Genomic DNA, 13,260 nt, shown 5'->3' on the forward strand with positions numbered 1-13,260 from the left:
ATTACAGTACAGCTAAGTGCGCTGAGCACAATTTTCCACGAAAAAAATGTGCCGATTCGAGGAACAGATGAAAGAAAACGTACTTGTTCGCAAAAAAAATTATTTTCAATATTCCTTGCCGAAATAATTAAAAAAAAATGTATTGATAGTGAAATTAGAGTCACTGAATATTCAATTTTTAAATAACACAGATTTGTAAATCATTTTAGTCAAACATATTTCCTCATATTCTTGCAGACAAATTCTCGAGTGAAATATTAAGAAAGTGATGAATGGCGGACTTTTTGCTAAGACTCTCATACAGTGATTCAATAAATTAGGTAAATGATAGCAATTTTGTTTAAAACTCGACGAGAAAATTGGTTCTGTAGATTAAATATGAACTAACGTGATGCATCTTGCTAAAGAAAATTACTAAAATACAGTGAATAATTTTCAAAAGTACATTTTATCTTGAGGTGCCGATACTCGGAACAACCTTCCGATCCGAGGAATACTGACGATCGCTGGTAATTTACCTTATTCAAAAGCTGCCGCATTCAAAGGCATGACACTTTCCATAAAACATTCTTAAAATCCTTTAAAAAATAAGAAAAAATAATTTATTTTTCAACTAATTTATTTTTTTCACTTTTTTTCTACATCCACTTAACAATGTAGTAATTTTTCTTCCCAACTCTCAGGAGACTAATTCCATTCTTTAGAATATGAATTCCAGGAGAAAGAACCTCTGCAATATTAGTCGTCCGCTGATGATTGATGCGAAAACCTCCCGCTGTTATAATCCTAACAGCATCATCTGAAAAACAAAATCAAGAGATTGGTTTTAAAAATTATTCTTTACATCCCACGGAAGCTAAATCCAACCTTTAGTTGGGAAGCATTTTGCCTTCAAAGCTACATCCAACACAGACAATCCCGGTTCCATCAGCAATTCCGTCAGAGTTGCTCCTTGGAAAGTAACTTTAACATCATCGTAAGTTAATTCCCCAAGTGTATCAATATTCCCTCCATAGAGGGCCTCTGAAACATTTTCAGCAGTCTTTAGACCTTCTTGCCCATGAATAAGGAGAGTCACTTCTTGCGCTAGCTTTTTCTGAGCTTCTCGAAGTTCCGGAACCCTTTTATGCTGTTCCATAATCTCAGTGACTTTTCTCAGAGGAACAAATGTAAACAATTTGAGAAGACGTTCAACATCAGCATCACGAGATCGCAAGAAGAATTGATAGAAGGAAAATGGTGAAGTCATCAGAGGATCTAACCAAATTGCTTTCCCTGCTGATTTCCCATATTTATCTCCCTCTTCATTAGTTACTATAGGAAGTGTTATTCCATAAACATTTCTCTTATCCATTCTACTGATTAACTCATGACCACTCATTAGATTTCCCATCTGATCACTTCCTCCAAGCTGGAATAAAATTATTATTTGCCAATTAAATTTGCCCACAATCAATGTATTTTTTTCTCTGTTTTCACCTGAAAGCGGCAATTGTGCTCTTTCAACAAATGCAACCAATCATAGGCCTGAAACATTTGGTAAGTAAACTCTGTGAAACTCATCCCCGATTCACTGTTGATCCGAGACTGTACAGAAGTCCGAGAAAGCATTTGGCCCATTCGGAAATGTCTACCAACTGTTGAAATGAATTCAATCAGCTTCACGGATCTGTACCAGTCGGCATTATTTAGAATCCTAAAAAAAATTTAGCTTTTAATTGTTATGAAACACAAAGATTTACAACGGGGATGTAAAAATCCTGTTTTCCGTCTAGGTTCAAAATAGAACCTAAGCTTTCCTTGATTGAGCAAGTTCATAGAGCTATGTTTAAAAATCTCATGAAGTATGTAACGCAATAATTTCGATTGATACAGGGTTTTGTTGTAATTTATATTGGCATCCACAATCCACATGTTTTTTTTACAGATCTATGCCACCAAGGTACGGTATAAAAGAACGCATTCCATTCGCACTTTAATAAAGAGTCAGTGGGAGAAAAATAATATAGAAAGATTAGTTACTCGAATTACGATTCCATTTTGTGATATGAAATTTATGTGTGCATACTCAAATTAATTTTTAAATGACTCAGAAACGTTTTCAACATATAAGGGAAAAGCATCACGGATTTACTTGAAATTAAAAATATAAACCTTATTTAACTACATATTTCTGTGTATTTGAATTTTTACTATTCACAAAAAAAATAATTTTAAATAGGTATAATTACGAAAATGTGCTTTGAATCTCAGATTGCGATGAATTTAAGATGAATTTATGATTTTTTGCACTTAATTCATTTTCAAAAAAGCAACAGTCCTATTTACAGTAGACTCTCTCTCAATCGGTCATATGGGTCAAAATATCATCCAAATTATCGAGAGATTCGGGCATCAAAGTAATTGTAAATTCCTTAAAAAGCGCCCAATTATAAAGAATCACGATAAAACAAGAGGAACTAAAGTGAATTTAAGCAAATTTGCTTCAAAATCAAAAGTGAAAATTGTCAACCAAATTTTTCGCCCGAATGAAAAAGAGCCGAATGGTCGAAAGTCTACTGTATTTAGAAAAATTTCCTTAGACGTAAAAACTTTCATTATTCCAAATATTGACAAAAACACAATGAGGCTATTTACACCGCCACATTAGATTCGGATTGAGCTGTTCCAAAATCTGGATTTCGGATCATTAAGTCTCAATCTAAGGCCGCAATCTAAACGGTTTCATTGAAGTCGTTTAGACCAGAAATGTGGAAAAACCGTTAAAACCGAATTAACGTCAAAATAAGTTTGTTATAGTAGCGTTTTGACTATTGACGTACATATGTTTCATTTGACTTTTATTCGGTTTCAAATAAAATCTGGTTTAGACTGTCGCATTAGATTTAGACTGAATTGTTCCAAAAGCCGATTTTGGGACAATTCAATCTCAATCCAATGAGGTGGTGTAAATGGCCTCAATGTGTTAAAACCACAGATGTTACAAGACTTAAAAAAACTTATTGCATGAATTGACCTACTATTTTAAATTTGGAACAGTTTTTTTTATATATATAGGACTTTGCTCTTGAGATAAATTTTTATGAAACAAATTTGATTTGACGGAAAGAAATAGAATGGATAACAGTAATTGTACAATTCGACGACTCTGTTCCACCTTATTCTAAATCGACTTAGAATTATATTACTCCGAGACTTATGTTGTTCCTGGGATCGAGATCTACAACAGGTAAAAATTTAGTGGTCATCCGGCGTTCGGATAACGAGATGTTATTTTTTTTTCAAAAAAAAAAAAAAAAAAAAACATGAGCAACATAAGAAATCGCCAACTTCAAATGGTTCTTCTGAAAAGTTGTCATTCTGAGTAATGGAATAGTATGGAATGGAACCGTCGAATTGTAAGCGATGTTTTTGTTCATTTTTTAGAGAAAAATAAATAAATAAAAACTTTAATGATGTTTTTATCTCCAAAATGAGTGAAAGAAATTGTATTCAGACGAGAATTTTTAAAACTGACGCCATCAGAAGAAAAATAAAAGTTTTTCTTGGAATAAGCCGATAATAATCTCATTTTTTTTGCTTAAGATAAATTATATAAAATGAAATTAAATAAAAATTTCTATAATCATTAAAGAATCATAGCTAATCAAGAAATAATACTTTCTTAACTCTGTTGTCACATAAATATTTTTTTACTTAATTACATGTAAACTTCTACAAGTTTTTCGAATTTTTCTCAGTGTATTCTTTTTTTGCAATCAAAATGGATTTAAATAAAACGGTGTGAGTGAAATTATAGCAAAAATGTAATCAATGTAATACGGGGCTTCAGACCTAAGGCTTAGCTATCTGGTTTAACTCCTCTAATTCCTCATCAAGCATGATTTTTCAGGAAATTGTTGTTCAGGATTGAATATTGAGGGTAAATGATTCATTAGATTTTGAAAAATCAATAAAATTCCTTGTTATTAAGATTTTTGAGACCTTCAGGAACTGGGCTAAATCTCCAGTCTGAAGTAAAAATAATATAATAATGTAAAACGTAAAAAAGAAAACCAAACAAAATCATTAAAGGGGAAAAAATATCCTTGTTTTTGTAATTAGAATATTTAAAAACGCTCGATATTCAACAAACATTTGTTAATATTTGATGAAATTTCTCTCAGTGCATTCAAAAAAAAAAAAAAATGTTTTTTCAAGAAATTTTGGTCTATTTTTCTCAAGAAACTCTTCTAAATCCCCTATTAACAGTATCTTGGAATCTTACCTTGGCTCTAGCAACCTCTCTTGATCTCCATTCCAGAAGTACTTCCTGTGATTCTCAAATACTCCCTCAATTTGTTTCCTGATGCTGACCAGGTTTTTCTCAACAGTGTCCATCTCCAACATTGATCTCTCTGTACTCCTTCCAGAAGGGTCTCCAATCAGCCCAGTTGCTCCTCCAAGTAGAGCAATTGGCTGATGTCCCTTCCTCTGGCAGTGAAGGAGTCCCATTATGACAAGTAAATTGCCCACATGGAGACTTTCTGCTGTCGGATCGAAGCCTGCATAGAGTGTCTGTGTCTCTCTTGTGAATTTTATTCTCATTTCATCGCTAGAATGGATAAAATAAGGGCTTTTATAGATTTCTGGAACTCCCCGGAGGAGAGTATCTAACCTCGCAGTACTGGGGAAAATATCCTGTATAATTTCACGTTCTTTGAGTTTCAACACATTTCTATCACTTTTATATCTCCTAAATATCTTGTGACAAACTTTCAAATTATTTTTAAAGATATTTTTCAGCATTTTGCTGTAAAAATGTGTAAACATAAAAATAGGGTTAGGTTTGCGGCGATTTTCGAAAACAACAAAAAACTGGCACTGGCATGATAGTTGATCCGCCATTGTTTTTTTCTTGCGGATTTGGTGTTGCAACAGAATCGCCAAAAACTCAGTTTTCTCCAAGTATTTTTCATTTAATGTCCCTTTGAGTAGTTGCAAAAGATTCCCTTAGCACAATGGAAGTAGATATGAGTTTGGATGAGATCATAAAGAAGAAAAAGGGGCAGAAAAATGCCAAAAATGGATTGGGGTGAGTTTCCGGAGAGGACCAAAGGAGATTTTCTTTTACTAATTTTACCCCTCACGTGGTATTTTTCTTTTCTAAAAATAGCGTGAAAAACAAGGGAGTGAAGAAGGCCAAGCAGACTCAGGTGAAGCAAGTGAAGCCGATGAAGCAGACACTGGTGGATGCGCGTATGAAGATAATCCAGAAGAATCGTGCCAAGATCCGTGATGCTCGAGATAAATTGAGCGAAATCGCTCGGAAAACTGATGCCAGACTCAAGATTGGCAGGAAGTTGAATGCCAGCTTTCCTGGAGGCTTGAGGAGTGCTAAATTGAAGCAGAGTGGACCACTTGCTAGGCCCAAGAAGCCGCTCAATCGGGGTTACAGTGCTCCTAACATAGCTCCGAGCAATCCCCTGTACATTGGAGCCCCCCGCGGGTATGTTGATCATGATCGAATGGAGTCCGACGAGATCACTTTCCCTGTCGAATCCCCAGTGCTGCGACGCACAGTCAGCAATAATCTCGCTTTTGGAGGTCACAGTTCCGGACGCACTCTGGATGCAGATCCTTTCGATCTCTACGAGTTGCCACGACGTCAGGAGCCCTTCCTGACACGTCAGATCTATCCTGGGCCATCAGAGTCTCTGTCACCGCGCAAGGGAATCCTCAGACGTGGTGCCTTGGATTCCCCGCCGCGAATCATTGAGCGACGCTACATTCCGGACGAGAACTCACAGCTTTCCTACGAGATGCGCTCCCGCCTCGAACGTGCCCCCGATCCCAGGGCTTCCGTAGGAATGTTCTCCAGGCGTGATCCTACTCCATCGCCCCCACCGGCTCCCGAAGGGTATCGCATTGTCGTGAGCAATCTGCATCACAGTGTCACGCAGAATGACATTGTGGAGCTCTTTGAGGACATTGGGCAACTGATGGAGGCACGCCTGGTGAGGCCTGGAGTGGCCGAGGTGATTTTCAAGGGGCTAAAGGATGCCGAACAGGCCGTGGATACCTACCACAATCGCCAACTCGATGGGCTGCCAATGAAGTGTTTGCTGGTGAATCCCAAGTCGCCTGCAACTCTCAAGCGATCCAGCGGCCTGACCAGGTGAGTTGCACGCGATTTCTGCCTTTTAGACTTTAGTTACAGTGCCATGTAGGAAATGGTTGAGCAGATTAAAGTCGTTGTAAAATTGAACTCAAAGAATGCTTTGCTGAATAAAATTTGTTTCGTGAAAAGGCAAAGCACACTCTTTTATTTCTCATTTACTTTCGGAAATTCAACGAAGTTTATAAATCAATCGTTATTTTCCAAAAAAAAAAATACTTTGAATATTATGAACATTTTACAAGTAGGGTGGAGTAGGCCTTTTTAGCCATGAAAGTTCCTTTGATCCATTAAAAATTGACAATTCCTGATAGTTATGAGCTCGCAGAACTACTGAATGCCTATTACAAGGGGGTCTGGGATCAAGGACAATGTTCGTGACTGAAAAAACTGCGTGAATTAGTATTAGGGGTTTTATATAGACTTCAGACCTAAGATTTATACGAGCTTCAGACCTAAGGCCTAGCCATATGGCTTAACTACTCTAATCTGTTATCAGTCATTTTTTTTTGGGAAATTTTGACTTAGGATTGAATATTGGGCAAATATCCTATTAGATTCTGAAGAACAAATTAATTTGTTTGTTATTTAGGATTTTGAGACCTTCTGGAACTGGGTTAAATCTCTAGCTTACAGACGAACTTAGGTATTTATCAATCAAGATTTTTTCGACAACTTTGACTAAGAGCTGGATTATTAAAGGCAAGCGCCTGGCAAGTTGGCCTTTTTATATGGAGCTATTTGAAGCCAATTCCTAAATTGATCTCGGACTCAGCTCACAGTGCTCCAAGGAAAAAATTTATTTAAACAAAAATTTAGTTTATTTATCCCTCCATACGGAAAGGTATCTTATAATACGGAAAAACTTCTCACTTTTTAAATATTTAGCATAACGATCACGAGTGCAGAAAAATTCCCATACGCATTTTTATATGAAAGTAAGAAATTGGCTTCAACTTTGAAGGCCACTAGCCGGGCACTAGATTAAAGGCAAATAATTTTGCTTTTAATAATCTAATAAGAAAAAATATTTATTATTGCGAAAATTCAATAAAATCGAAAACAAAATATCAATGTTAGCCTGAAAACCCTTTTTGTTGAAACACTTTTAAATGAGAATTTTACTAAACAATTTTCTTATTAAATGGTCTAGATTTGACTGCAAAAATGAAAATTTAGGCATATAATATTTATCTTCTAAAGAACAACAATAAAAATGTGATCTGAAAAAATATTTTAAATTTTATTACGGCTATTATACATTGCTCAATAATTAGGGGAGACTGGAGCAAAATTTGTCAAAACGAAAATTTTAATATTCACTATTTTCTAAAATAAAAGAGACTGAGGCTTGAATATTTTATTATAGACAGCCTTCATAAACTTCTTAATCTTACAAAGTTTCAAGGGATTCGAGGAAGGATTATGTAAAATAAAAAATAATAAAATTTTGAGCCCTATTTTTGGAATATTTGGCTTACAGAAAATATCAATACTGATTAGCTCAATTTAAGCACATTTCTCGTTAAAATAGAGAAAAATTATTTTCAGCAAAGTTGTAGGGTGGAATCACCAGTTCTCGCCAGTGCCCCACTTCTCGCCACTTACATTGAAATCGCTATTTTTCGCAATTTATGAAATAAATGAGTCGCAATTTTTTTGTATTGTTTCTGCTTCTACGCATAGAATCGAAAAATAATTATTATTCGTTTTGGATTCACGATTTTGATCACTTTTTAGAGCAATATTTTAAGCAAGTGCATCGAATCCAACATCTCTTACCAAATGTACTAAGTGTCGTCAAATTTTCATCAGGCCAAAAATACCTATTTGGGTAAATAATTTGTCTATTGAATATATACATAAAATTTGTATTTAGTCAATTAATATTTCATTTTATATTATTTTTGTATAAAAATGAGGCATGGCGAGAAGTGGTAATATTCTGGAATTGATTTTACCACCTGTCGCCATATCTTTTCAATAGGCGACGCTAACTTCACTTCGTACATTCTCAGTTGTCAAATCTGCTTTCTGCAAAAGCCCCATAATTTGATTTCTCAAATAAAAGTGAAGAAAAATCATTTAAAGAGAGTAATAATAAAGTGATCACAAGGAAAGAGAAATGGTGAATGTATTCTTTTCATAGCATTGCCTAAAATAACCGAGTGTGGTTCTTTTCAAGTGAGTGGCGAGAAGTGGTTACAGATTTTACAAAACTGGCGAAAAGTGGTAAAAAGTGGCGACGAAATGGTTATTTTTGCATTATTAATAAAAATCAGTTTTTTAAGTAGTCCAGCGTTATGTTCTAGGATTATTGTTTTCACGTATCTAGAGGCAATACATCTAAGTAACTTTGTGTCAAATTTGACTTATCTTGTAACAAGGATTCAAAAGTTATGATTAAATGAATTTAATTTTTTCCTAAACATGGCGATAGCCGGTTATTCCACCCTAGAGGAATAAATTTCCTATAAAAATATGTCTATTTGATATTTTTAACGTTTGCGAGAGTAAAACGTCACAAATTATCCGAAGACTGACAAAATTTGCCCCAGCAATTTTGAAAATCTTCACAAAATTGACTTTTAGAAAATGATTCGAAAATCACATTTCTTTTGAGATAGAGGGAAATAGTCTTCTGCAATGTTGTAGAGCAGTAAATTTCCTATAAGAATATGCTCATTATAAAACGTTAAAGTTTTCTCAGAGCTCGTGAAAGAATTAAATATGCGTTTTGACAAGTTTTGCCCCAATTCCTCTAATTGTCATATCTGTCATTACAAAGAATGAACAGACGTCAGATTTTAAATTTTACAGTTTTATGATCTTATTTTTTATGGCATTGAATAAATGAGCAGTAAAAAGTCAAATTTGGTCAGCAAAAAATCGAAATGATCTGTTGTTGTAATTTTTTCCAAACAATTTTATTTTCCCAACAACAGAATTTCAGAATTTCTACAGCGGAATAAGTTTTGGCTATAAAAAATTAACAAGGCGTCAGTCCTATCTAAGAATACCCCAAATTAAAGAAAACTTACATTTCAAAGCCTATCTGCTTCTCCTACACAAATTCCTATGTCCTTGACCTAATCCTTTTCCTTTGAATCCTAATAAATTGCAATATGATTAGCTAGATATTTAAAAATATATCCTTTTATTTTACTTACAAAATTTCCGTCTTGTCTAATGCAATATTTGACTCAAAATGGCGAATGCCTATTTCTATTCCAAATAACCCTTCCCAATTCTAATAGACCTTTCCAATGAAATTCAAAATTATTTAAAATCCTAACTGACAGCCTTTTCTTTTTAATTCAATTAGCAACATCTGTAAAAAATAAAAAGGGACAGTAAAAAGTTAGAAAAGAGCAGTAAAAAATTAAAAAAAGAGCAGTATTTTATTAAAAGCGGTCAGTAAAAAGTGAAACATGATCAGCAAAAAATAAAAAAAAAGTGATCAGCAAAAAATAAAAAGTGATCAGCAAAAAATAAAATATAACACTGTGCGACACGTTGTGGGTGTCTTTGACGAGAGTGCCAAAACTTGTTAGAGGGTCATTTTAAGGGTCTCAAATCTGGAGTCCGTTTGTCCGGGTCACGTTTAGATTTTTTAAAATATAAATTTTTATTTTTTTTCTGTTTTCTAAAATTCAAAAATGTATATCTCCGGTTTTAATTATCCGATGGTAGTCACATAAAGCTAAATTGACGCGTAATTTCATCCTCTATAGCTCTTGTGAACACACCAAGAACCTAGGATAAAAAATATATTTTTTTTAAAAGATTTTTTGAAAAGGTGCACCCAAAATTATCCATTTTTCTCTGTTTTTTTCGATCTTCTAATAATTCTCCCACTTAGAACATTATATGCGCCAATTACTATGCCTAAAAGTGAGCGCATTTAATATTTTTTCATTTCCTTTTAGTTTGAATTTTCTATCTTAATTCGTTTATTCACAATAATTTATTGAAAATAAAATGCATTAAAGTCTATATATTTGCGGAAAAATACTGATATCTCTGTCTAACCTACTGAGAAACATTCTCATTGTCACTCTCGCTTACACATTTCATATAAGAACAGGAGAAATGAAAGAAAAGGAGGCGTATAGAGAAGGAAAGAGAGGAGTAGCTGTTCAGCACTTAACATATTATGTATGTTCGTCCATAATATATAAAAGTTTCTGAACAGATATTCCTCTCTTTCCTTCTCTACAAGCCTCTATTAAATGGACACATTCTCCATAAGAGACCTTTGATTTTTTAAAAAGTTATATTCCAAAGTTTTGAAGTTTCGAGTTTTTTTTATGTCATATTTGTCCGTCCGTCTATCCGTCCAGCCGTTACCACGCCCAGAGCTTAAACAGTTAGAGATAGACTTTGCATCTTCGGGGGACTCCCATAAGTCGTCTCTGAAAATGACCTTCGTTTCTCCCTTCTTGTTGTTGTATATGTTTTAGAGGTTGTTCAGGCGGACATTTCAAGTTCAACGAGTTTTCAAGTTCAAAGGTCAAAAAGTCTCTAGAGAGTGTATTTCTTTGGCATCATGTTTGGGTTCGTTGGAAAGGTCTTGGAATTTCTGATAAGCTTGAATCGATTCCAATCGGTTATGAACCGGTTCGTAAGCGATAATTTATTTTAATCCGAAAATCAATTTTATTACTCCTAAGCAATTTTGGTGTATATTTTGAGTAGTTTATAAATCAGTTCAAATCGGTTAGGAACCGATAAAAGTTAAATCATGCGAAAGTACTTTTGAGATATAGCATCTAAGTCACGAGTTCGAGCACTTCGCAAAGGCTGGGAGGCTTTGCCACCCCTTTTTTCATGTGAAAGCCTAATTAGAGTGGACACTCCGAATGATGCCACTACCCCATTTGAAGCCACCTTGAATAAAATGTTTTTTTTTCAATTTAACGATATTTAGGAACTATGAAAGAAAAGTAACAGTCACTTTTGTATATTTCGTAATTCTTATTAATATCGTAATATTGAAAAAATACCATTTTATGCAAGGTGGCTTCAAATTGGGCAGTGGCATCATTCGAAGTGTCCACCCTAATAATAACATTCTTCTTAGTTAGAAATGCTTTAATCAGATTTCAGTTTATTCTGGTTATAATCGGGAAGGCTTAGTCTTAGTTTAGGAAGTTAATGGAATTTCACGTGAACAATCAAGAATTGAAATGAATTACAGTGCTCGCTTTGTAATCCGGATGGATTTTTGAATTTGTTCAATGTCTCGAAAATATAATACAAGGTTTTTTTTGTAGAATTAGAATAAAAGTTTTAAAAAAGATTAAAAAGACATAATTATTAAACAAAAACATGACAGGATAATTCATTTTCATTGGTGAAGACACATGCACACATGACCTCAAAATTATTTTAAATGTAACCGTTGATAACTCTTCCGGATTATGCCGATCCGGATTAGAAACCGGGCACTGTATAAGAAAGTAAGGGCCTCGACAGACCTGAGGATTAGCCGAGAGACGGATTAGCGCAATTATATTCGCAATAATGGTTAAACAACTTTTCCATAATTTTCCACTAAGCCGTCTCTCGGCTTAAGTCGTAAATGTATCGAGGGCATTAGGGAAGGATGTCACGGATCGGCTCGGCATGTTAAACGACAGGGCAAACGATTAGAGACGAAATATGACTTGGAATAGGGCCTTGACAGATCTGAGAATTAGCCGAGAGGCGGCTTAGTGTAATTATATTAGAAATAATGGTTAAACTACATTTTCCACTAAGTCGTCTCTCGGCTTAAGTCGTAAGTGTGTCTAGGGTTGTATAGAAACTCTTACAAAAATTAAGGATTAATATAATTAAATACTGATTCGGCTTTAAGTTCGACCAATCAGAGTTAACCTTGAGTTAGGATAACTAAAGGAAGGCGCGGAGTAAAATTATGGGCGGAGCCTAAACCGTTATAAGTGGATTATTTTTTCGGTGTTGTGCTTAACCCATTAAGTCAATGTACCAGAAATACTTGAGATAGAATGTTCATATTTTGGGATTAGTTTCCTATAGATTAGTAGATGAATTTTTTGAAAAGAAAGAAATTTTATCTTATATGGGGGCGCGGGGAGCCTCTGTCAAACACACGTCTTAACGGTCACTGAATTTAAATTCTGTGCATTCATTACAAACTCTATTGCTTTAGATAGAGTAACTATCTAAGAACACAAATTGGCAACTAGAATTCAAATCAGGACAGAGGAAAGAGGCCAATTTTAACAAATTCGACGAGATGTATTTTCCGTCCGCCATTTTGAGCAAATATTTTGCATAGCCTTCCGCGAAGCAAGAAAATAATATCAAAATGTATTTTCATCTCTGTCGGACTATTTTTCCAAGTAATTGAATAACTAACGTTACTAAAAATCCATTCCCGATAGCAATTCAGATAAAAATTTCCCAGAAATAAATCACCAAAAATCACTCAATTTGCGTATGATGTATAATACAATGGTAAGGAATGGGTTAAGAATTTCTTTGAGGGCCTCATTCAATTAGTTTCCAATTTAATTACTTATCTAAGTTTTCGTTTATCGCTCAAATGCTCGAAGAGTAATAAACAAAAGCCGTGGATATTAAAGATGTTCAAAATTTGCGTATTTTTGAGGGTCAATGAATGAACGTTCCCGCCAGTTTTATCTCTAACTGAGATGGTGAGATTTCCATGGGATTATCTTGAAAAGAATCTCGTCTCTGTGATGAAACTCCGCCGTGCTAATGTTTGCCTCTTTTTTTTTGCAGATCAACCAGCAAGTCTTCAAAGGAAGCACTCGAAATTGACATTGATGCTCTTCACTCTGTCCTGTTCCGGCGCTAAAAGGGATCCGGACAATACTGGGATTTAATTTATCTTCATTTATTGATTTTCGCGTGAAAAAAAATGAATATTTGATAAAGGAAGAAAATAAATAAAAAGAGAAAATCGGTTGGAAAACTTGGTTGTTTTATTGGGAAAGTTGTATGTGAAATACCCGTTGAGACTGCGGTTGAAATTAAACTTGTTCTGATTTGAGAGGTTTGTGTGGAGGTTTTTCTCATCCTGATTTATTGTGCCCATTCTGAGTGATTTATTT

At 34.6% G+C, this 13,260-nt stretch overlaps 2 protein-coding genes across 2 annotated transcripts; one reads left to right on the forward strand and one right to left on the reverse strand.

Moving 5' to 3' along the window:
• Positions 1-601: 601 nt before the first annotated feature.
• Positions 602-4,859, reverse strand: LOC129805895 (tyrosine--tRNA ligase, mitochondrial). Its single transcript, XM_055854133.1, has 5 exons — positions 4,658-4,859; positions 4,268-4,594; positions 1,480-1,696; positions 868-1,411; positions 602-799 (listed from the first exon to the last, which is right to left on the reverse strand). Exons 1-5 carry the CDS (start codon positions 4,810-4,812, stop codon positions 639-641), a joined length of 1,404 nt encoding a protein of 467 aa, XP_055710108.1. The 5' UTR covers positions 4,813-4,859; the 3' UTR covers positions 602-638.
• Positions 4,740-13,121, forward strand: LOC129805896 (polymerase delta-interacting protein 3-like). The gene is made up of 3 exons (XM_055854134.1): positions 4,740-5,074; positions 5,156-6,157; positions 12,929-13,121. The coding sequence occupies exons 1-3, from the start codon at positions 5,001-5,003 to the stop codon at positions 13,002-13,004; spliced, it is 1,152 nt and encodes a 383-aa protein (XP_055710109.1). The 5' UTR covers positions 4,740-5,000; the 3' UTR covers positions 13,005-13,121.
• Positions 13,122-13,260: the final 139 nt, after the last annotated feature.

The sequence above is a fragment of the Phlebotomus papatasi genome, chromosome 3 (genome assembly GCF_024763615.1).
Source record: "Phlebotomus papatasi isolate M1 chromosome 3, Ppap_2.1, whole genome shotgun sequence".
In the NCBI taxonomy this organism is placed as follows: Eukaryota; Metazoa; Arthropoda; class Insecta; order Diptera; family Psychodidae; genus Phlebotomus; species Phlebotomus papatasi.

Coding starts and splice junctions, on each gene's coding strand:
- LOC129805895 (XM_055854133.1), bottom strand. CDS start 4,812: ATGTTTACACATTTTTACAGCAAAATGCTGAAAAATATCTTTAAAAAT. Junction 1,697..4,267: donor GAGAGGTTGCTAGAGCCAAG/GTAAGATTCCAA, acceptor AATTTTTTTTAG/GATTCTAAATAATGCCGACT. Junction 800..867: donor AAAATGCTTCCCAACTAAAG/GTTGGATTTAGC, acceptor TTTGTTTTTCAG/ATGATGCTGTTAGGATTATA.
- LOC129805896 (XM_055854134.1), top strand. CDS start 5,001: ATGGAAGTAGATATGAGTTTGGATGAGATCATAAAGAAGAAAAAGGGG. Junction 5,075..5,155: donor AATGCCAAAAATGGATTGGG/GTGAGTTTCCGG, acceptor TTCTAAAAATAG/CGTGAAAAACAAGGGAGTGA. Junction 6,158..12,928: donor CGATCCAGCGGCCTGACCAG/GTGAGTTGCACG, acceptor TTTTTTTTGCAG/ATCAACCAGCAAGTCTTCAA.